Below are 21,313 nucleotides of genomic sequence, written 5' to 3'. Positions count from 1 at the left end.
TTCCTTCTAAAATCATTATATGGACTTTCTATTTCACGTTTTCACCTGTTGAACTAATAAGTTTGAGGTTTTTTTCTCAGATTTTTAGACTTTAAACTTAATTTTGACCTGTTTCAATCTCAAAACAATTCAAAATTAACATCAGTGCTAAGTTTTCCCTTCCTAATAATTAACCCTGTTAGGCTCTTAGGTTTGACCTAAATCTAGAATCTGGCCCCTGCTGTGATTGAGTTCTACGCCCCTGAACTAAAGTATAGTGGTGGGAAAAAATGAAGGGACTGGGGTGGTTTCTGTTGGCGAATTTTGAGTAGAAATCTTATGCAGAAGGGATGAACAAATGCCACGACTTCATCTTTTGACCTCCAGAATATAGGGAACCAAAAGTGGGTTGCAAGACTTTCCAGTGGGTCACAAAGGTGTGCTGAAAAACTGGAACAAAGAGTCGTTATTTCTAGAGAATATTAGGGAGGTTGTAGGGAAGCTAATGCTGTTTCCATTCACTATTAAGGACAAAAGAAGTAGGTGATTATAGTTGGGTTTTATGCAGTAAAGCCTGAAGCAAAAATGGAATAAAATACATGAAATATGGGTTCTCTTGTAGGAAAAATGGGACTAAAATGAGGTGAAAGACAAATTTTCCCCTCTTCACACCTGCAGGAAAAAAGAACAAAACAAAATTGGAGAAAGTTTGCTATGATCAGCAGATCCACCTGGGTCGCTTTATTTTTTTCTTTTACATCACCATTTTAATCATCATTATTGTTTATTTTCCAGATGATATTTTCAATTTGTATTACTATCACTTTAATCATGGAAATCTGATAAATCATTGCACAATTTGTTCTCAAAATGTACACATACAGTAGCATATTTGAATGACCATTTTCATATTTTGACTTTGAAAACTAGTTCAAATGAAGTCGAGAAGGAACGCAACATGTACATACATTTATCCAATACATACCTAAAGAAAAATAAATAGATATCGTAAAAAATAAAAAATACAACTGAAAAAAATACACACATTTTACAAATTGATCCCCAGGCTCCCGTCCCCCTGTAGGTTTATCATACAGATATATATTTTTAAAGACACCTTATATCATCTTCACCACCAAAAAATGTTTTTAGGTCATTGTTGTTTGTTTGACATGCAACGTAAGCACAGAGGCTAAAGGTTTTGTTTCCTGGGCTTCCTCGGGCTCGCCCTCTTTTCGCACCTCGCTCCAATCCCTCCCCCCTGAACACCCCCTCCCTCCAGAGAGCTCTTGGTTTCTGTTATGGCTTGTGTGTGCAGTAAAATGACCGGCTTCTGTCCATCCTTTTTAGTTTTTTTTTTCATTCCTCCTTGTGAGTCACTGTTTTGTCTCCCTGTCACCTCCCCCCATTACCAGGATTACCCCCGACCCTGAGCGGATGATTACAAGTCAGAAACGGCACGACAACATCCTGAACAGACAGACCGAAATGTCCAGCTGTTCTAAAAATATACCAGATTCCTTGGTACCACTTTCTAATGAAATGTGCTTTAAGAGGGAGCTTTCAATGTGTAACAGCCTATTTTTACACTTTAAACAGGACACGGGGGCAGGTTTAGGTCAGCTGCTCGAGTGGCTACAGTCTCCACAATCTCCTACGGGCTTGTCTCAAACCACTCCATACAACCTCTCCTCCACTGCCCAAAACCTCAAGAGTATGTCATTAAACCCTCCAACAGCGAGTCTGCACAATATGACCTGAGCTGCCCACGCAGTTTAAGCCCAACGTAAGGCCTGATTTGCCCCCCAGACGATTGTAGGAGGCATCCTGAATTGAGGCTCATTGCAAATACATATTTGTCAAAGAAATCCTCAAGGGCGGGGTTCCAAAAAGATCATTTTACAGCTCACTACCCTATCAGAGTCTCAGCCAGGATTTCACCTTCATTCTTTGCCTGTAACAGGAAGCAGAGGATTTCAGTTGTCCTCCATGTTTGTTTTTCTTCTGAAGTCATATTTGACCACAAGTTTCTGTGAGATCTCTTGAGTGGGGAACGTTTACTGTGAGATCATTTAGTGTGTGCTTCTGAAGGATTGTAAGATAAAAAGTTGGTTGAAACTGTCCCTATATTTGTGGTCTTCCATGTTTCTAAAATTGTTCAAGATTTGAAAATCATCTCTTGTGTGGCCAGCCATATTGACCAAGTCAAACTCCTTTTGTTGTTCGTCAACAGAAAGCTTTGTTGCATTAAAGTTCTGAGTGTTTGCCCCTATAAATTTACACACTAGTCAAAAAAATAAAAAAATATTCACTCATTTCCAAGTCCTAAAAGTGATAAACATTGAAATGTCTTATGTTTACAAGGACCTGCAAAATTAGTAATCTCAGCTACACATCAGATTAAAACAGTAAGATGCTAAAATAGAAGAATCCAAATGGTTATGTAGGTTTTTTTTCAAATACACTGTAAGACCAAACAGTAAAGCTTTGTTGATAAACGAGTTGTGTTAAATTAGAAATCCGAAATAGCTATTTCAGCTCTATTTTTCTGAGTTGATTTAACACATTTTAAGTGTTAAGCAAATAGTAATTGATCGCTTTTTGACATTATAATCAAATTATTGACCATCATCCCTTAATCTGCATAGTTTTCCCAGAATGCCTTTGGGTATTAAACACTTTTGCACCATGGGTGAAGTTGCCCACTGTTAGAAAAATCCTGCCTGTGGGGACTGAGTTCAACATTGCAAAGAGGATTAACTAAACTCTAGAAAAGCACTTTCTGGGTCAAAGAGCAGCTTTCAGTCTTTGATACTTATTTGCTTACTTTGAGAGCATGATTGATCAAAATCAAAATATGTGAAAGACATAAAAAATGTAAATTATATATTTTGACTTGAGTCAAACTCAAAAAATGTATTTCCACAACTAAAAACTGTTTTGTAATGAGTTACAAAATTACCTTTAGTATTTCACTTTGTTCAGTTTTGCAGTGTACTATGAAGTGATTTTAATGGGTCTGTGTGATGTTATTTGTATTAACAACTTTGGAATTGAGTGACATAAAGTCTTGGTTGCATAAAAGCCCTATTTCTGTGGCAGTGAGGGTAATCCTTCCCAAAGCTTGCTCCTGTTTTTAAACCTTCCACCTTAACATAGGGTGCTTCCGTCAGCTGTGATGTGGTTTGACGTTGGACAGAGTTCACACCATGTGGGAGTGCGATAGAGGAGGGAGGGGTTTGAGAATGGCCATATAACTACTTAATCAAAGGAAGCCAGAATAACCTGATAACTTGAACAGAATTGCAGACCATGGCTGACTAAAAATAGAAAAAAACTTGTTCTTTAGGTCCCTTTCACCAAGTTTGGTTTGGTCCAGTACAGTTTGTCACAAGACACCCTGATCTTACCTATGTTTCCACAACCCATGTCCATCTAGGCTTGCTCTTTGTGATGGGAAATCCATCTCTATTTAAGAGATCTGGATCATTCAGCTTTGTTCTAAGGCTCCCAAACAGCTCTTCATTTGGTAACAGTTTGTCTTTTTAAATGTGTATCAAATCACAACAAAAAATAGAGGAAAGAAAACTGGCTTCTGTGGTACACATTAAAGAGCCGTTTTGTAGAACAATCTCGTTCGTGAACGGCACATCATTACTCACATGTCTCCTACCTCAGAAGAGTTATTTGGTTAACTATCAGTGTTTCAACTAAAAGCATGTTTATGTTGAAACAATGGAGATAGCTAGCCTCTTAGCTCAGTGCTAGACTCCTTAAGGATCTTGTCTCCCTTCATCTGGATCTGCAGTACTCAGTCATTTGTGATATCAGTTTCCTCCATGCCAGGAAAATTGGTCTCCCTGTGGAAAAAAATCACTTTTTTTGTAAAGTGTAGGGATCATACCACATGACTGTAGAAATTTTGCCTTGTATGGACAAGTTATATTTGAGCATCATAAACCAGGGTTGCATAAAGGTTCTGTGGCAGTGAGGGGAGTTCTTCCTGACATTTGCGTCTGTTTTTAAATCTTCCAACTCTCTAAATTGGGTGTTGCAGTCATTTGTGCACAAGACATCAGACAGAGCTGTGAGGAGGAAATGGTTTGAGAAAAGCCCAGTATCTGTATATTCAAAGTCAGAGGACCCTGATTTGACTGGAGAGGAACACTGCAAGAAAAACAGCGCACAATCAGGTCGAAATCCAGACTTCAAAACCAGTCAAAGGGGTTTGAAATGGCATCCTGAACCCCCCCTTAGAGTTTTTGAGCTTGTGGAGATTTCTCTCACTGTCATCCTCCTTAAACTCCTTTAAAGTATATCTTTTCAGAAAGTGGTACCGACACTAGCTGTATGGAGTTCCTGCTGTCAGCATCATAAAAATCACTGAACACAATGGCTCTGTGGCCCCGCTCCACCCCGTCCCCTCCACCTCTTTGCCTTTGATCTTTATAATGGGGTCCCTTCAAAAGAGATTACCCTGCCTATCAGCTTTCAAGGTGCCAATAGACAAAGCACCAAGAGGGTCCTCTCTGATGTGGCCGGGGCTAAACGTTGGACATGTTCGACCAATTGGGAACACGTAGACGCCCCTGATTGGCTGACACTAAACACCCGCCGAGTCATTAGTGGAAAGGCGAATGCCTGTGTTGTTTAGAGCTAAAACCAGTTTACCTCCAAGCAGCCATTTCTCCCACTTTTCCATCCATTCCTGTTGTTTCAAACCCTAACATTTACTCTGAGGTTAACTTCTCTCTCATTACAAACACCTGTTGTCGAGCAGAAGTTCTAAGGCGGTGCGTCAAGTCGTTTTGTGGGAGAGCTAAACGGCGGCAAGTGGTTTCCTCTGAAGGTAGGAAAATGAGCCCTGATATTACCGACTGTGCTGACTGTGTGCAGACAGGAATGAAGAGAGAGGAAACCGGCGCGACCGGCTAAAACCTAACCAACACCAGCGTTTGTCCTCCGATAACCCTGCCACAGAGTCTCACTAAGAGAGAGAGAGAGAAAGAAAACAGCTGATCCTTTTCTACTTCCCTTGTCAGCTCGGAAAAATACATTCATTACATTCTTCATGTCCTTTTCCCGTCTTTTTTCGTAGCTTCTGTTATTGCAGAATGGTCAGGCCGATAGGTTTATTTTCTAGTTAAATGGTTATATTCATTGCTTCTTCCTCCGTGGATGAGCGAGAGGGTCCTCTAGTCCCAATCCGGTCAGCGCCCTGAGGAGAGAAACAGCATTATTCCTGCGCCACTGCGTCCACGGCCTTGATTCAACTCTTGCCCAAATCGCCGCCATCAAACCCCACTGCTTAATGACCTCAGGAGGAAACTCGGCAAATCCCAGGCTCAGAACAATCCACAGCAAAATAAAAATATAAATAAGGCACTACAAAGCAATGTGATTGTGCAGAGAGCTCTGACTTTCTCCAGTCACAGATGGATTTCCAGACAGTTTAATTAACGTGTTTCTCACCTCAGCCCTTCAACAGGAGTACGTCCTCACTGAGGCAGATTCACCCCGGGCTCCAGAGTTGGCTGTCAGAGAGCGGAGAGGGAGACAGACACACAGACGGCGTCATTATCGTAACTGTAACGTCTAAAACAGCGCTGACCTTCCACAGGCATCCTTATTAAGAAGGGGAACCGGGGATAATGGTCTTCCTTCGTGCTTTGAAGCGTCTGCTCCTTGTTATTGCCGGCTTTTTTTTGCTGGAGGAGACTGAAGATTCCAGCGCAGAGTAATGGCACAGTAGCATGAAAACAAGCAACTGCTCTAAGCAGTGACTTCAGACTTTAAAGCTTATATAACAGCGGGTAAATGAAAACAAATGTTTGTTTTCATTCTTTTTTACAGCTCTATTTATCAGGTTGGTGACACATATAACGATGTGAGATCTTTATTATGCAAAATACAGTATTAGCAACTTTACAATCTTTTTCAATAAAGCGCTTGTTAATGTTTAAGATTTGTTTTGGATTTGCTCTTTTTCTTTCATTTGTTACAAATAATAAGGGCTTCTGGGTCCATCACTGAACTAAAATAAGCAATGTAAGATTTTTTCTCTGGACTCTGGAATAATTTGAGTGTAGCGCCCTGAGCAGCTGCCAGTACCTGATGATATACTACATCAGGGGTGTCAAACTTAAGGCCGGGGGCCAAATCCGGCTTATGGTACAGTTATACCAGGCCCACAAGATCATATCCTGTTTTTATTATAACTGGCCCACCAGTATGAGGTCTGCAGATTTCCTCCAGCATAATAATGTAAACAACCTCCATGAAGTTATCAAAATTTGAAAAGAGTATAAACAGTTAGATAACAGGTCAGGAATGAGGGAAAAAACATATAGTGTTTTCATTAGGAAACTTAGGATTTTGCCTTTTTATTTAACGTTTTGACCACTTCAACTCATAATTTTGACTTTTAACAAATACTGTGAGCTTTCAGAGTTGCAATTTCAAATTAAATAATATTTTCACCTTTTATACTCGTGATTTTTTATATTTTATCTCATATTTTGACCTTTTATACTTGTGATTATTTTGATTTTATCTCATATTTTGACATTTCAAACCAATGATTTTAAATTTAACTTATATTTTGACATACTAAACTCATGACTTTGAATTCTATCTCATATTTTGACCTTTTAAACTCATGATTAGTTTAATTTTATCTCATATTTTGACCTTTTGAACTCATATTTTAATTTTACATAATGTTTTGACCTTTTTAACTCATGATTTTGAAATTTATCTCATATTTTGAATTTTTAAACCCATGATTCTGATTTTTATCTCATGTAATTGCCTTTTTATAACATTATTTTGACTTTTAATTTTGTGTTTTGACCCTTTAAACTAGTAAGTTGACGTTTTAAACCCAGATTTGAGCCTTTAAATTGATCACTTGACCTTTTGGTATTATCTCAAAATTACTTATGCTCATTTAAGTGCTTAGTTTTTCCCCCTGTAACTCAATGCTGATGAAAATGTTGTCAGTTCATGGTTAAATGTTGACCTGTTCAGGCTCTCAGGTTAGACCTTAATTCAAATTCCAGTCTCTGCTGTGATTGAGTTTGACACCCCTGCACTACATGGACAAAAGTATTTGTCCACACCTGTTATTTGCAGCTTAAATCAGACTCGTTGCCACAGGTGTATAAAATCAAACACCTAGCCATATAGTCTCCATTTGCAAACATTTGTGATACAAAATGTGTTGTTCTGAAGAGCTCAGTGACTTCTAGTGTGGTTCTGTGATGGATGCCACCTTTGCAATAACAGTTTGTGAAATTTCATCCATGCTGAATATTCCACAGTCAACTGTTAGTGATAATATTAGCCATGAAGCGGAAGACCAGAAGTAAAATTTATTTCCTCTAATGGCCAAGATTTTGCCTTTTATATCTTCAAGTAAGATGTACTTTTATGACCTTTTAGTCAAAAACAGCTTATATTTAGTTGAATGAGATATGTAATTGGACATAGAAACAAACTTAAAGAAATTGAGATTTTGCATTGTAATCAGAGGGGAAAATCAGAATTTTATGTTCTAAAAGAACCACTAATTTATGAATGTCTCTGCAAACATAGCTGTTCCTGGTCACAGCTAGCCCTGCTTTTTACAAAAATTAGCAAAAACTTGCAGGTTTAGCTCCTAAAATGTGACATTTCTGTGATGTTCTTGACCTTATTTTAATTTATAAGGGGGTTTGGGGGTGGGTGGCTTTTAAAACAGACATTCTTTATGGACTCTTGGAAGAGTAAAAAACTGTTTAATTTTTGAAAAATGTTGATTATATGCTGGCTAAACAATGGATTCTTTTGGAGTAAATCACAGGAATCATGAGTTTCAGCCTCTAAAGAATTGCTCATTAAATTCATTGTTTATATAAATAATCAGTTGATGAATCAATGATGTCAAATCTTGAGCTTTGGTCCTATAAGAAAGTAGCCAATTTATGATCACATCTTAAGAAGTTGCTCTTGATCCCTGCTACCTATCTACAGCAGAGCTTTTGGCCTGAATCCTCACATGTTTCAACTTGTTATAATGATCAAATATTAGCTTAAATATTCCTCTTTTTCATGCAAGGATTTGCTGTATTTCTTGAGTTTATTACAGGTAACAAGGATAAGCATTTATTTCCTTTTTTGTTGCGATGTCCCATGGTGATTGATAAATGTATATATTGTATTATTTAAAAAAGATGATAAAAGAATCCTACAGTTTCAACTCTTAAAAACAGCTTGTTTATAATCAGATCTGCAGAACAGCAGCACCTGATGACAACCTGTCCTGCTGCAGAGCCACATCAGAGCTTTTGGCCTGATTCCTGCCGTGCTCATCATGTGAGTAACGACGTATAGAGTAACAGGTCCTTCTTCACACGTTGTCTAATTCAGGACGCGCCTTCGGGGCCTCGTAAGGGCTGAACATGAGAGCGAAAGTGTCAGAGGTTGTAGGTCATACTCACCATCACTCTGAACCTTTCTCAGGGTAACAGAGGGCGTGGCGATGGCTGAGGCACGGAAGTTAGCAGGCAGGGTCTCGGCGGAGTCGGAGGTCACGCCCCGGAGGTCTTTCTCCCTAAACATCTTCCTCCAGGAGGGCGAGCGTGTGAACGTCTTCGTTCCATCCTGACACGCAGACAGACAGAGAGCGTGAATGAAAACATGGCTGCTCAGAGAACACATCTCTCAGTCAAACTTTATTTTTAAATCTCTTCGAGACGATTAGCATGCTGACCTCATCGGGCCGTCTCTCGGTTCCCATGGAGATGAGCGAGTTGTACTCTTGCTCCAGGAGCTGTCTGGCCTGCAGGAGAGAGGTGATGCAGAGCTCTGAGATTCACTCGGACTGTGTAGATGACACATTTTCAAGACGGCTGCGCTGCGCTGGCATTCATTAGCTTATGTTTGAACTGCTTTAAACCAGATGAGGTATTTTAAGCCTTTTATTAAAGACAGCAAAGAGCGCACAGGAAATTACAGGCACACAGATGCAAAAGGCCACACTGGATTGTGTTATTCATGGTTAAGGAATACATTTTCAAGCCAAGAGGCCACCCTGGTGAGCTACTTAATGATTTTGGGTCCTATACCATACCATACTTTAGATGATCAAAACATACTGGGTTATGTTTTGGTTTAAGAACAAAAAAATACTTTTAGACCACATACTGTTGTCAGGATCATTAGGGCTCCAGCATTACGGTGCTAGTCTGTATGCTGTACAAAAAGGCTTGCATCATCAATAAATAAAACAATGTTATGAATGCTTCAAGAACCCAGTTATGAAAAAACACAATAAAAGCAGTATGATGCTATTGTTATACTGGGAAAACTGTCAAATCACATGTCAAATACTTTCATTTATGAAAAGGGAAATTTTTATTTCCAACAGTGGAGTCAGATCCATTTAAGAGAAGCTAAAGAACAGCTGCTAACCATTAAAACAGAATTACTGTCAGCAGAAAGAAATGAATGCTTTAACTAGATGAACTTTGATGGATGATGTTGCAGCTATTATAATTTGTTACACAGCTGTAAGAGGAACTAAGGGAATCCAGAACCATTTTTAAAAGTTTGACGATACCTGACTTTCCCTTAGAGTTAGCCTTAGTTCAGGCAGGCACTGCCATATAACCGAGATGGCTGATCTCACGCAAGCCCTCATCAGCTGACAGCCAGGGGATTGGCTCCAAACATGCTATTGGCTAGTTGCACTCATGCTGCCATATTTAAACTGCCCTGGCTACACTTTGCTGTTCCCTCTGCAAACCACTTTTTGCAACCTTTCTCCACCCAAGCTCCTTCTTTATTCTGCTTCTGTCTTAATCAGTGTCATTCTGTTGTCACTGATGCCTGCTCTGCTCTGGGTTTATTGCTGCTTCCCTCCCTGCCTCAGGCTTTCCTTGTAGGCAAAGGAAGAAGACTGAAGTCAACATCCATACAGTAGCAGTAACACGAGGGTAAATTTTAGTTCTTTTCTTGAGATCTTGACCTTTTGTGCCATTATCTAGCAATAGCAGGCTTGGTTTTCATGTGATAGTGAGTTAATATTTCAAAACTATCCTGTTATCCAGGGAAAAAAACACAGTTTGAGCAAGATAAATAGGACAAGATTTGAAGAAAACAACAGAAATTTACTCATCAAAGAAAAACTGAGTAAAAGTACGAGTATGGATGAGTATTCTCTTAGGGCTTCCATACTCCTTGATGCTAACAATCATTTAAATTTAAGTAAATAGTTTTAAACAAGTTATATTAAGTATATTGGCAGACTCGTTGCAGTTTACCTGCTGTATGCAGGTGACTGTCAATGACAAGGTAAATTTAGCTGAAGACGTGCATTGCTGCACACAGCAATGATGTGGAGTAGTGCTATTAACTCGTCTTTGAAACACCATTATAGCACGTTTGGATGCCCTTATGATAAAATACAAACACGAATGACAATCGAAAAAACAAACAAACTAAAAAACTGACAAATAAACACAGTATAGGACAGTTTACTTTTGGAGAACAATGACGGTAAGTTCCATTTTGGCTTAGCAAGTATTGTTGGGCAGGCCGCCTAATTCTCCACCAGAAATACGTCACCCCGCACCATGCATCAAGCCTATTAAAGTTAAATAATTTGCTCCAATTATATGGACAATTTGTTATTAATTTTCAGGGAAATTTAAAGGAGTTCGTTTGGATATTTTGGAGAATTTGTTTAGAAATTTTCAAGAATTTTCATGAAAACTTCTGGGATTTGTTTGAATATTTTGTAAAGTTTTATCCGAAGTTTTGGAGGGATTTGCTTGGGAAATTTTGAAAAATTTCTGTAGAACTTTCATGGAATTTGTTCATTTTTGAGATTCTGAAAATAATTTCTGGGGGAAATTTGCTTTAAAATTTTGGGTCATTTACTTCAAAATTTTCCAGGAAATTACCTGGTATTTTGGGGTAATTTTTAGTTTCACATTCAGGCTGTAAGACAAATTTTACAGAAACATTTTGGCGGATATTAGGAGAAATGTGGGAGTATTTATTATGAGATACTTTTCATTTCTTCGATTCTTTAATCTGGCTTTGATTCCTTTTAATTTTAGGGAATAACTGTGAATTTTGGACAGGAAGATTTCAAAGAAAGTCAGAACTTTTACTTATCCCAAATAAGACAGGGAAATAAAAATTGCATTCCAAAGAAAAGCTCAGGTCTCAGGAAGAAAATCCGTGACACCCTGTCTTCTACCTGTGTGTTCTGATTGGGGATCTGCAGCAGCAGGGCCAGGTCAGTGTAGTCGAAGGTGTCGTCCAGCGCCAGCAGAGCCCCATGGACGCCGCTCTCACGCAGGTTGTCTGCATACTCCTTCAGGCCGAGAGTCTGCACCCAGCACATCACGCGCTCGTTGGACCAAACCATCACATCTGGGAGAAAAGGTGAAGAAGGAGAAGGAGGTGAAGGGAGATGAAGCATCCATGTGCACACAGAAAGCTGTCTGCGCTCTGTTTTTATAAGCCAGATCAGGTTTCTTAATATTCTGCTCGCTTCCTGAAGCTCAGGCTGGATGAAAGGTGCACGGCTGCTCTGGCTTATTAATGTTCTTCCAGAGGGGCTTTATGGCCAATGAAGTATTAACGAGTGATCAAGAGGAATGGTGAAAAGCTCCTTTAAACTGATGTATTCTCTAACGTGGTCTGCAGTGGTCAAGCCAAACAAAAAACCCACACATTTCCTAACTCTGGGAATTCTTCAGGGAGGAAATCAGCCAAGATGAATGGACTGTAAATGTACAACATGTGTATTCTGAGGCAGAGCGGTGGGAGGGCAGGAGATTTGTTTAATGACTGAGAGTGTTGACATTTATGTAATCATTATCCAGCCAGATTGGTCTAGAAAGCTGTGGCTTATAATCTCTTGAGAGAAGGGGGAGAAGCTATAACTAAGAGGTGGTCCAAACATTTCCCAGCCAGCAACATGGCGTGTACACAGCAGAATCAAAGAACACGTTTGTTTACTGTTGTAAAGTTTGCTGTAGTTTTCCAATGTAAGAAAGAGTTTTTTGTGTTTGACTGCCAAATCTGATGTAAAGAATCCAATTATTTTTATAGTTTACTGAGTTTTGGGAGCTTTTTCCTTCCCATTTTTATGTCGACAGACTTTTATGAGATCTCGTTAAAAAGTGAAAACTCGTGACAGAAATTTAGCCAAAGCTTCCACTTTTAATAAAGGATAAAAAAATAAAAAATAAATAGTCATTATTTGGTGTGAAACAAAAATGACATAGATGAGTCTTTTGAAAAAGTTTAGATTCTTTGGATAAGTCCTGTTAACAGTGAGGCTGGCATACTCTACTCTATGCAGATGATATACTTAAATTCATAGCATTCACAAAAAACCTACAGACGATGCTTCTAGACGAATTCCTCTGTTAATAAATGCATCTTTTAAAATGTTGAGTCTAAATTTATTCATTCATTCATTTTAAAGAAGGAGTATACAAGTATCAAGTTAAAATACAGACTTTGAACCGACAATATTGTTTTTAAGGTATGACATCTATACAGATTCTTAGTGGTTCATGACAAATACAATAATTTTGCCTTCTAAGGAGAGCATTCATTCTGCTGATAGAGCACAGGGATTATTGCAGACCAAAATGTCAGTCACATGTCAAGATCTGGGATGACGCACTCAGCAAAACGCTGTATGGCTCTTTTGTGTTTTCTGTTTCTGAATACAATTCCCCATTCACTACAGACGCTAAAACCAGAACATTGTCATAGGAGATTTGGGATGGGAACCCCCCCATGAATGTTATAAATAAATGTGAGGTCACTCGATTTGGGATTAGACTTTTCAGGATGTCTAAACAGCTGCCCTTAAGGAGGACATCCCTGGATTAGAGAGGTGAAATATTTATCTTCTATGATTGATTTTATTTTTATATTCCACATCACAGATTACAATGTAATATTCACAATGTTCAATGTAAGATTTTTTTGGATTTGTGTGAAATTTGGAACAAAACAGAATATGAAGCTACTATAAATGAAGAGCCTTACATGCTGACGAGATATTTATCCCTGTGATTATATTTCCTTTTATAGATCTTTGAGGAGAAAGTGTAATCAGCCTCTGACCGCAGTATAGATACATTCAGTCATTGTGTTTTTTATTTGGAATTGTGTCCAGAAGCAGCATTTTTTTTCTGTACTGCGGCATCAACAAATCAAGCGTATAGCCTCAGTGCTTGCACAGTCAAACGCTGCCATAATTGAGATCAGCTGACAGCCAGCTGATTCACTCTAAGCATGCTATTGGCACTGCACTCATGCTGCCATATTTTAACTGCTCTAGCCTGGCTATGCTTTGCTGCTCCCTCTACAAGCTGCTTTCTGCAACCCTCCTCCACCCCAGCTCTTCCTTTATGCTGTATCAGGCTTAATCAATGTCATCCTGTTGTCAGTGATGCCTGCTCCCCTGTGCTGCTTCTTTACCTTCCCCAGGCTTTCCTTGTTGGCACAGAAATCTCAGGAATGCTTGATGCTTTCTACATAGGCTTGGGGCAGGGGGTCCCGAAACAGCCACACAGCTAAACATGACAGCAAATGAATAACTGCCAGCAAAGAAAATCTATAAACCGCAAATCATGTGTGTTTCTTGACAGAGTGGTCCTTACCGTTTTTCTCAAGGCACTTCAAATCAGTATCATTAGTATCATTTAAGTGAATTTCACAACGTTTAAAAAGCAACAGCGTTTAGCTAGTCAAGCCCTACTAAGGGCCAAAAGGGTGTGGAGCGGCTCACTCTCACCACATTTATACAATGTTCAGTGCAGTGAAAAAGTTCTTTCCCCCCTTCTGATTCCTGAGTTTTTTTGCATATTTATCACACTTAAATGTTTTATATTTCACAAAGACAAGCCAAGTAAATAGAAAATGCAGCGTCTGACTGATTATTTCACTTTTTAAGGGGGGAAAAATCCAAACCTATCTGGCCCTGTGTGATAAAGTAATTGCCCTCTGAATCTATTAACTGGTTGTGCCACCGTTGGCAGCGATAACTGAAATCAAGTGTTTGCGATAACTGGTGATGAGTCTTTCACATCGCTGTGGAGGAATTCTGGCCCACTCTTCTTCACAGAATTATTTTAACTCAGCCATATTGGAGGGTTTTCCAGCATGAACTGGCTGTTTAAGGTCACACCACAGCATCTCAACTGGATTTAAGTCCAGACTTTGACTTCGCACCTCCAAAACCTTAATTTTGTTTTTTTTTTTGAGCCATTCAGCAGTGAACTGGCTGGTATATTTCAAGTTGTTGTCCTGATGCATAACCCAAGAGCACTTGAGCTTGAGGGCACAAACTGATGGCCGGACGTTGGCCTTCAGGGTTTTCTGGTAGACAGCAGAAGTCATTGTTCCATCAACAGCACCAGACCATCACACTGCCACCCACATGTTTGCTGTTGGCTCGATGTTCTTTTTATCGAATGCTGTGTTATTTTTACTCCAGATGTAATGGGCCGCACACCTTCCAAAAAGTTTAATTTTTGTCTCGTCAGTCCACAGAATAATTCTCCAAAAGTCTTGGGGATCATCAAGATGTTTTTTGGAAAAAGTGAGACAAACCCTTGTGTTCTTTTTTGCCAGCAGTGGTTTTGGCATTGGAACTCTCCCATGGATGCCATTTTTTCCCAATGTCTTTCTTATGGTTGAGTCATGAGCTCTAGCCTTAACTGAGGCCAGTGAGGCCTGCAGTTCTTCAGATGTCGTTCTAGGTTCTCATGTTACCTCCTGGATGAGTCGTCATTGCACTCTTGGCCTCAGTCCATTTTGCAGTGATTTCCAGTACAGAATCATCCCTGTTTTTAAAACAGTACCACCTGAAAGCCTGAATAAACATTGGGATTCCCTGGAAACCCCCTGATCAGCCCTAACCCGACTTTAACATCTACTGATAAGAGCAAAACACTTCTAAATAAAAACTTCAGACATTTGAGAAGTCATTTAGATGGACAAAACCTACAACCATGTGCAAAATTAGGGTAAAATAACAGGTTTATCAATAACAGTAATGATCCTGGTGTATATTCCCTCAGGTATGCTTTGAACATGACAATAGCGCAGCATGAATGGAGGAATTAGCTGGGTGTAAAAGGTCAGATGGACAGGGGCGCGAGTAATGAGATAATGGTCGGGCTCACCTTTGTTCTGGTGGGCACTTTCCTCTCGCCGCCTCTCCAGCTCTTTGCGATCGTAGTTCAGACGCTTCAGGCACATGATGCCATAATGCAAGCTGACCCTGGGAGAGGTCAAAGAGACAGAGGGAGGTCAGAGCAGGTTAACTGAAGGGCGTGTTCCCACTCTCACCTCTACTCAGAAAGCATTAACAACACCCGACTCCTTTTGACCCTTTAAGAAACGTTAAAGAGAGCCTGGAGAAATACACCTGAGCAGCAGTGCCACAACAACAGCAGCTAACTCGAAACATCTTTTAACACCTTCATATTTCCCATTCCTCACAGAAAAAGAGCACCAACAAAGGAAGGAGACTGGAAGATTTTTTTAATTCTAAGCTTGAGTTTTTCCTTTATTTTCAATGACAAACCTGATGCTAGGAATGGTAATTTTTTTGGTGGAATCACTCTGACTTCACATGAACTTTTGAGCAAGAGCAAACAAGGAAAACCTCAGTGATTGACTTCAACTTAACTTTTCCCTAAGAGGAACTTGCTTTGCAGCCAGGTAAAAACATGGGAAACACACAACGCTGAAATACATAATATGAAAATACATTAACAGGTGACTAAAGGCAAAACCATCATCAAAAGACATTTTCAGACATCCGCAGCAAAACTGCTTCATAGTGGATCATTTTTCAGATTTAGTTGTGTAATGGCTTAAGTGATAAAAGAACTTTTCCTCCGGTTGGATTTTGCCTTCGGTAATCTAAATCCCCTGCCAGAGGGTAGGAGCTCCAAATCAGCATGAAGAGGATGTCTTTAGACTTAGACGTTACCCTTTTGTATAAAGTTAGAGACAGGTCAGGTACTTTAATACCAATGATTAAACAGGGAACCTTAATAATATGTTCTAACCTCTTTTTATCTCCTGATGAGAGGCTACCAAACCTGGTAACAATGGCAAAGGTCAGGACAGATTCAACCATTGAGTTACAGATTATTGTCATGAGATAATGATGCTGCTGGTGATAATAATTTAACTCTTCAAGTAATTTTTGCAAATATGGGGTCAGACACAAGGATTTGACTGTCAGTCTGAAGGGATGTGCATCAATTTTAATTGATACCGATTCCCTTATCCATACCCCTTAACAACCTGAGTCCTTATTATTACAGCTATAAATATTGTTCTAATACAGAAAAGTTCAATGACAAGCAGAAGAAATTAAAATTCAACTGTTTTTCTCTACATTTTATATTGCTGAGACACACATTCATTTAAATTTCTTGTTAAAATTAACATCTTCTTTTCCTGAAATTACATTTGGTAGCATGAAGATAAAGCTTCTTATAGTGGCACAGATGGCCTGGTGCAGTGATTATCAACTGGCGGCTCGGGGACCACATCAGGTCCCCACATCTTTCAATCTGGCCCCCAAAACATTATCATTATGTATTTTTTACTATTTACAAATCATTACATATAATTATTATTATTTTAATAAACTCCCTCCAGCTTTTAAAACAACTCCAAAAACAATTGAAATTGAAACACTTTTATCAGTTTTATGTTTATCCCTTTTTCAGAAATTCCCGTCAGCCATGACTAGCAAATAAAATGCATGTTAAACACGTATTTATCAGTCTATTCTCGATAAAAGCGGCAGTTTTCCATGTCAACTTTTGGCTTCAGGCATTTTGGGAGTGTAATTTTCCTGCTTGGGCTTTTCCACTTATCACTGCACAGCTAAATTATCTCAATCGCCCCCTTGTGGCTGACTGTGAAATAGGGACTGATCTCATAGGGAGAGCCTAAAAAATCCTCAACATAATTGTGTTAATTGGGCCACTTTTAAAATTCATTTTGTGTATTCGAAAGTTCAGTCCCCAAAGAACCAGAGTAGGAAAAAGCTGGCCCTTGTACAAATGTAGATGATGACCCATGGTCTAGTGGTTAGGTCCTGTCCCATGTACATGGGCGGCCTGCATTCAAGTCCAGTCTGTGGCCTTTTTTCTTTTCTGTATGTCTCCGTCAGGCTCTCTCGTCCCTGTTTCTGATTTTATCTACTGTCTTCCCCTATCAATAAAGGCATAACAAAACCCAAAATATATTTTTAACCAGTTAAAGCCTAAAAACTCTAATAATCCCCAGAAAATTCACATTTTTTGGAGATGAAATGTTTACTTAACCTTCTACCAAAATAAAATAAAAAATAATTATTGCCATTAAAATTTCACTTGTTTGTATCACCAAAAAGATACATTAGGCATTTTAGGTAACCGATAATCCACTGGAGGGAATTTTTTTTTATCATCTATCTGATTGTATTGAAAAGGTTTCTAAGTAATTTATTGATCATGTTGATTAGATAGAGGTATCATAAAAGTGTGTTTCAAATATGATACAATAAACTTTAAGAGGTTAAAGATAGAGCTTTAATATCTTCAAATAATAGCTGTTTTAGTGAGTGGACTTTCCACACATGGGTTGGAAAACTTAAGAATAAAAGACATTGTTTGAAATCATTCAAGTCCAGGTACTCAAGACAGTCTAAAGCAGGCACAAGTCAATTTTAATGTTCCAAGTGCTATGAATCAAAGGCCTTTTACAGTTTTCGAACCATCTTCAGGGCCTGGACTTCAGTCATTAATAACAATGTTTTTTGGACTTATTTCTTCTCCTTTCATTAAACTTTATGTGAGCATTTCTAAAGCTCCCAGTTATATTAACTGTCTCCAGACTGGTATCAACAAAAACGGCATGTTCTAACTGGTGCTAACAGGTCTCTTTTGAGTCACATGTCCCTTAAGAGTTCCTGTAGCTGGTGTAAAGCAGTTGTTGCTGCTGTAATCCGGCTCAGTGTACTTATAAAGCCAGAGCTTAATTATTATTATTTCTTACCAAGTATATTATGTTCAGCAAACTCTGGAGGTTTGAATACACGTAATGTTAAATCAGTCTTCAAACACAAGTAATGAGACATTATTTGAGTAATGTCAGCCGTATCAAGTGCTTGAATACTAACCATCCCTAGTTCTCAAAGAACCACGTTTTGATTTTCATTCTGATCAGTCCACTACTTTTTACGAATGATTTACTCTCGTGACGTTAGTCTGCTACTTTATGCCGATGATACACTCTTACTCACGAGATGACAAAGATCTTCAGATGATCTTTTCAGGGGAATGCCAGTGTTTTGAAACCATGCTTTGTGGATTGCAAAATGACTGACAGAGAAAGATGTGGGAGAAGTTGCAGAAGAGATGACTTTTACCTGTGGAAGCTGTCCACCATTTTGAGCTGTCCTCTCAGCTCCTTCTTTGTCAGGTGGTCCAACATGCGAGCATCCACCAGGGACTCCATGAAATAGCTGCGATACTGTGGCAGGCCCAGGCTGGGCAGCCAGTCGTTTCCCACCCACTCATGATTCATATCGCCATAGGCCAGTATCTGGAGGGGGGACAGCCACAGATGATCAACGCTGATTCACGCTCGGCTTGATATGTGATGGCGCACATGACTCACTGTGGTTAGCCTCACTGGAGATCAAATTACTGACATTCATGATGTGTTAATTCTGACTTTTCAAGAAGGTGCAGCTGATCCTTACCTGATCCCAGCTGAACTCCTTCAGCTCCTGCAGCGCCAACAGAAAGAGAGAGACAGAGAGAGATGGAGAGAGAAAGACGAGGAGGTGGAGAGGGAAGAAGTGGAGCAAGGGGTCGAGAGCAGGGTGGATGGATGGGTGGATGGATGGAGAGATGATAGAGGAGAAGCAGAGGAGGAGGAGGGAGCAGCAGCAACAACAGCAGCAGGAAAAGAGGACAAAAGGGAGGAATAGTGTGTTAGTGAACGGGTAATTAGTTGGAAGCAGTTCACACAGAAACAGGAACCAGAGGGAGAAAAGACATCGAACAACACTATGGCCTGGGCCTACAAAGAAAGAAAAAGAGACAAACAGAGGATGAAATTATAAAAAAGGAACAGAGAGAGGAGAAGGAAGGAGGGGAGACTCGTCAACATGATTCAGACCAGACAAGACGTTCAAAATAATTCAAAACTGAGTAAAATAATCATAAGGAACTTAAAAAGAAGGGTTTGTGTGACAGAGACTGGACAGCAGGCGGCACTGACCGGAGGCTTGGTGGCTGCGTTTAGGGACTCCATCTCAGCGTGGGTCATCCACACATTACTGGTGGACTAAGGACACAGGAAAAAGAGTCAAACTATTACTAACCCCAAAATGCACTGCTGTACAGTCACTCTAAAAAAATCAAACTGGAAAAGCAAAATAATGTTGATTTTGGTGCCCTCCGTGGACAAAGTAGTATTCTTTTGTCTTTGACCTCTTTGTCCTACTGATATTTAAGTAGGGTCCCTTAACAGAAAAGCTCTTCCTTCTTTCTTTGACTTTCAAATATACAGCTCACCAAGAATCTTTATCAAGAAGTGTGTGAAAAGAAGATATTCTGGCTATCACCGCTGCAGTGGTTGTACATTTTTAATCACAAGTAATCTAAGAATTTCTGGAGTTAATCAGGATTAATCTCTCCTTTTAATTCAACTTTTTTGCCGTTAAAACTGTTTTGTTTCAATTTTTGTACTATATTAAACTTTGTGTAATAAATTCCAATTCCATTTAACATTCGCTGAGGTTGTTTGAATTGGTGTGCAAAGAATCTTGGGATATGTTGGACCAAAAAGGACGCATTAGGCTGAGTCTTTCACTGACCAGGGATAAAGACACATTTTTTTTAATGCATCTGAAGAGGCGTTCAAAATGGGACAGCAATATGGCGCACCAATGTGATGGAGTTGGTCTAAACTTTACGTTATGAAGGATGCCACCCCTTTATTTGGATGTAGCTGCAGATTTAAACAACCTCTACATCAGTGCATGAATAAGTGCGCACATTATCAGTAGCAGTCAACATGAGTCCAGTTCTGCTCAAGATTCCTGCCCCTTGAAGGGAAGGTTTATGTTGTCCCTTATGGCTCAATGCCAGTCTTTCTTATAATAGGGTATAATCTTTATTATAATATCAATGTTTAACGTTGGTCTATTATAACAACAAAGCCACAACAAAAAGTGTGGTCTGGTTTCTGTAGTTTTTGGTATTTTTTGAGGGGCTTGGGCCTCTCTCTATGGGCCTTGGTTCCTCCCAGGGACTTTTTTGGATAATCAATTTCTATTTTTATGATATTTATTCATCTTTGGCCATATATTTATATTCAAAGTATGTATTAACTAATTTTAGAAATGCTGTGTGCCTCTGTATTTGATGCACAGCCATTTACCATTATATTATCAAATCATAATACCTATTGTATTACCGCTGTATCTTGCAATCCCTTGGAGCATGAGACTCCAGGTTATTCCCTTCCTTTGCCAAATGGTAAAGCCACCTATGGCTGATAATATTCTAAGCCTTTATAGATCATACAGATGCATCAGTATCATTTGGGCTCATCAGAGGCACGGAGGTTCATGAAGGTGGCAAGGCCATTTGAGCTCTGATGGCCATGTAGTAGTTAGCTGACTTTTTGTTGGACTCTAGAGACGACCAGGAGGGGCTGCTCAGAGGATCTGAGAGATAGTGCTTGGGTATATGGGATTAAAAGGTCTGATAAATAGAAAGGGCTAAACCATGGAGAGATTTGAAAATGAGCAATAAGATTTTAAAATGTATTCTAAAATCAACAGGGATCCAGTGAAGGGAGGCGAGTGCAGGGGTGATGTGCTCCCTTCTGCATGTAAAAATCTGGCAGTTGCATTCTGCACCTATTGTAGGCGAGACAAAGAGGACTTACTGACCCCCATAAAGAGGGAGTTACAGATGGGATAAAAGCATGGCTACGTTTCTCTGTGTTTGTACGGTCTCTCCTTGGCTAAGGATGGTAGATGATAAAAACAGCCTTTCATGACAGAGTTGATGGTGCGGTGATAATAGGCCACAGTCTTTCTGTAGAGAACTGGTGGAGTCAGGAGAGGCAAACAGGACTGCGTCTGTTTTTTTTATTCATTTAAAAGTAAGAAGTTCTGAGCCACACAGTCTTCTTTCCTTGAAGGCAGTGGAGTAGTAATTTTGACTGTGAGCTGTGGTGTTTTACGTAGAGCTGTAAGTCATCAGCATAAAAATTGGAAATC

The 21,313-nt window shown here is 39.4% G+C and overlaps 1 protein-coding gene across 2 annotated transcripts in view; it reads right to left on the bottom strand.

The window, feature by feature from the left end:
- Positions 1-1,297: 1,297 nt before the first annotated feature.
- The window catches only part of ppfia3 (PTPRF interacting protein alpha 3), a 58,053-nt gene continuing 38,037 nt past the window's right edge, over positions 1,298-21,313 (bottom strand). The window contains exons 23-31 of one of the 2 annotated variants that reach the window (XM_041778348.1): positions 19,300-19,365; positions 18,776-18,802; positions 18,440-18,615; positions 15,186-15,283; positions 11,228-11,403; positions 8,732-8,800; positions 8,460-8,622; positions 5,452-5,513; positions 1,298-5,197 (exon numbers count right to left, since the gene is read on the bottom strand). In XM_041778348.1, the coding sequence (XP_041634282.1) occupies positions 5,461-5,513; positions 8,460-8,622; positions 8,732-8,800; positions 11,228-11,403; positions 15,186-15,283; positions 18,440-18,615; positions 18,776-18,802; positions 19,300-19,365 (828 nt within the window). In that variant the 3' untranslated portion in view covers positions 1,298-5,197; positions 5,452-5,460. Of the gene's footprint in view, positions 5,198-5,451; positions 5,514-8,459; positions 8,623-8,731; positions 8,801-11,227; positions 11,404-15,185; positions 15,284-18,439; positions 18,616-18,775; positions 19,099-19,299; positions 19,366-21,313 lie in introns of those variants that run through there. The other variant, XM_041778349.1, reaches the window with a different exon arrangement.

Source organism: Cheilinus undulatus, linkage group 21, assembly GCF_018320785.1.
Source record: "Cheilinus undulatus linkage group 21, ASM1832078v1, whole genome shotgun sequence".
Classification (NCBI taxonomy): domain Eukaryota; kingdom Metazoa; phylum Chordata; class Actinopteri; order Labriformes; family Labridae; genus Cheilinus; species Cheilinus undulatus.
The sequence above is the reverse complement of the archived record's forward strand: the minus strand, read 5'-3'. Positions and strand labels throughout refer to the sequence as shown.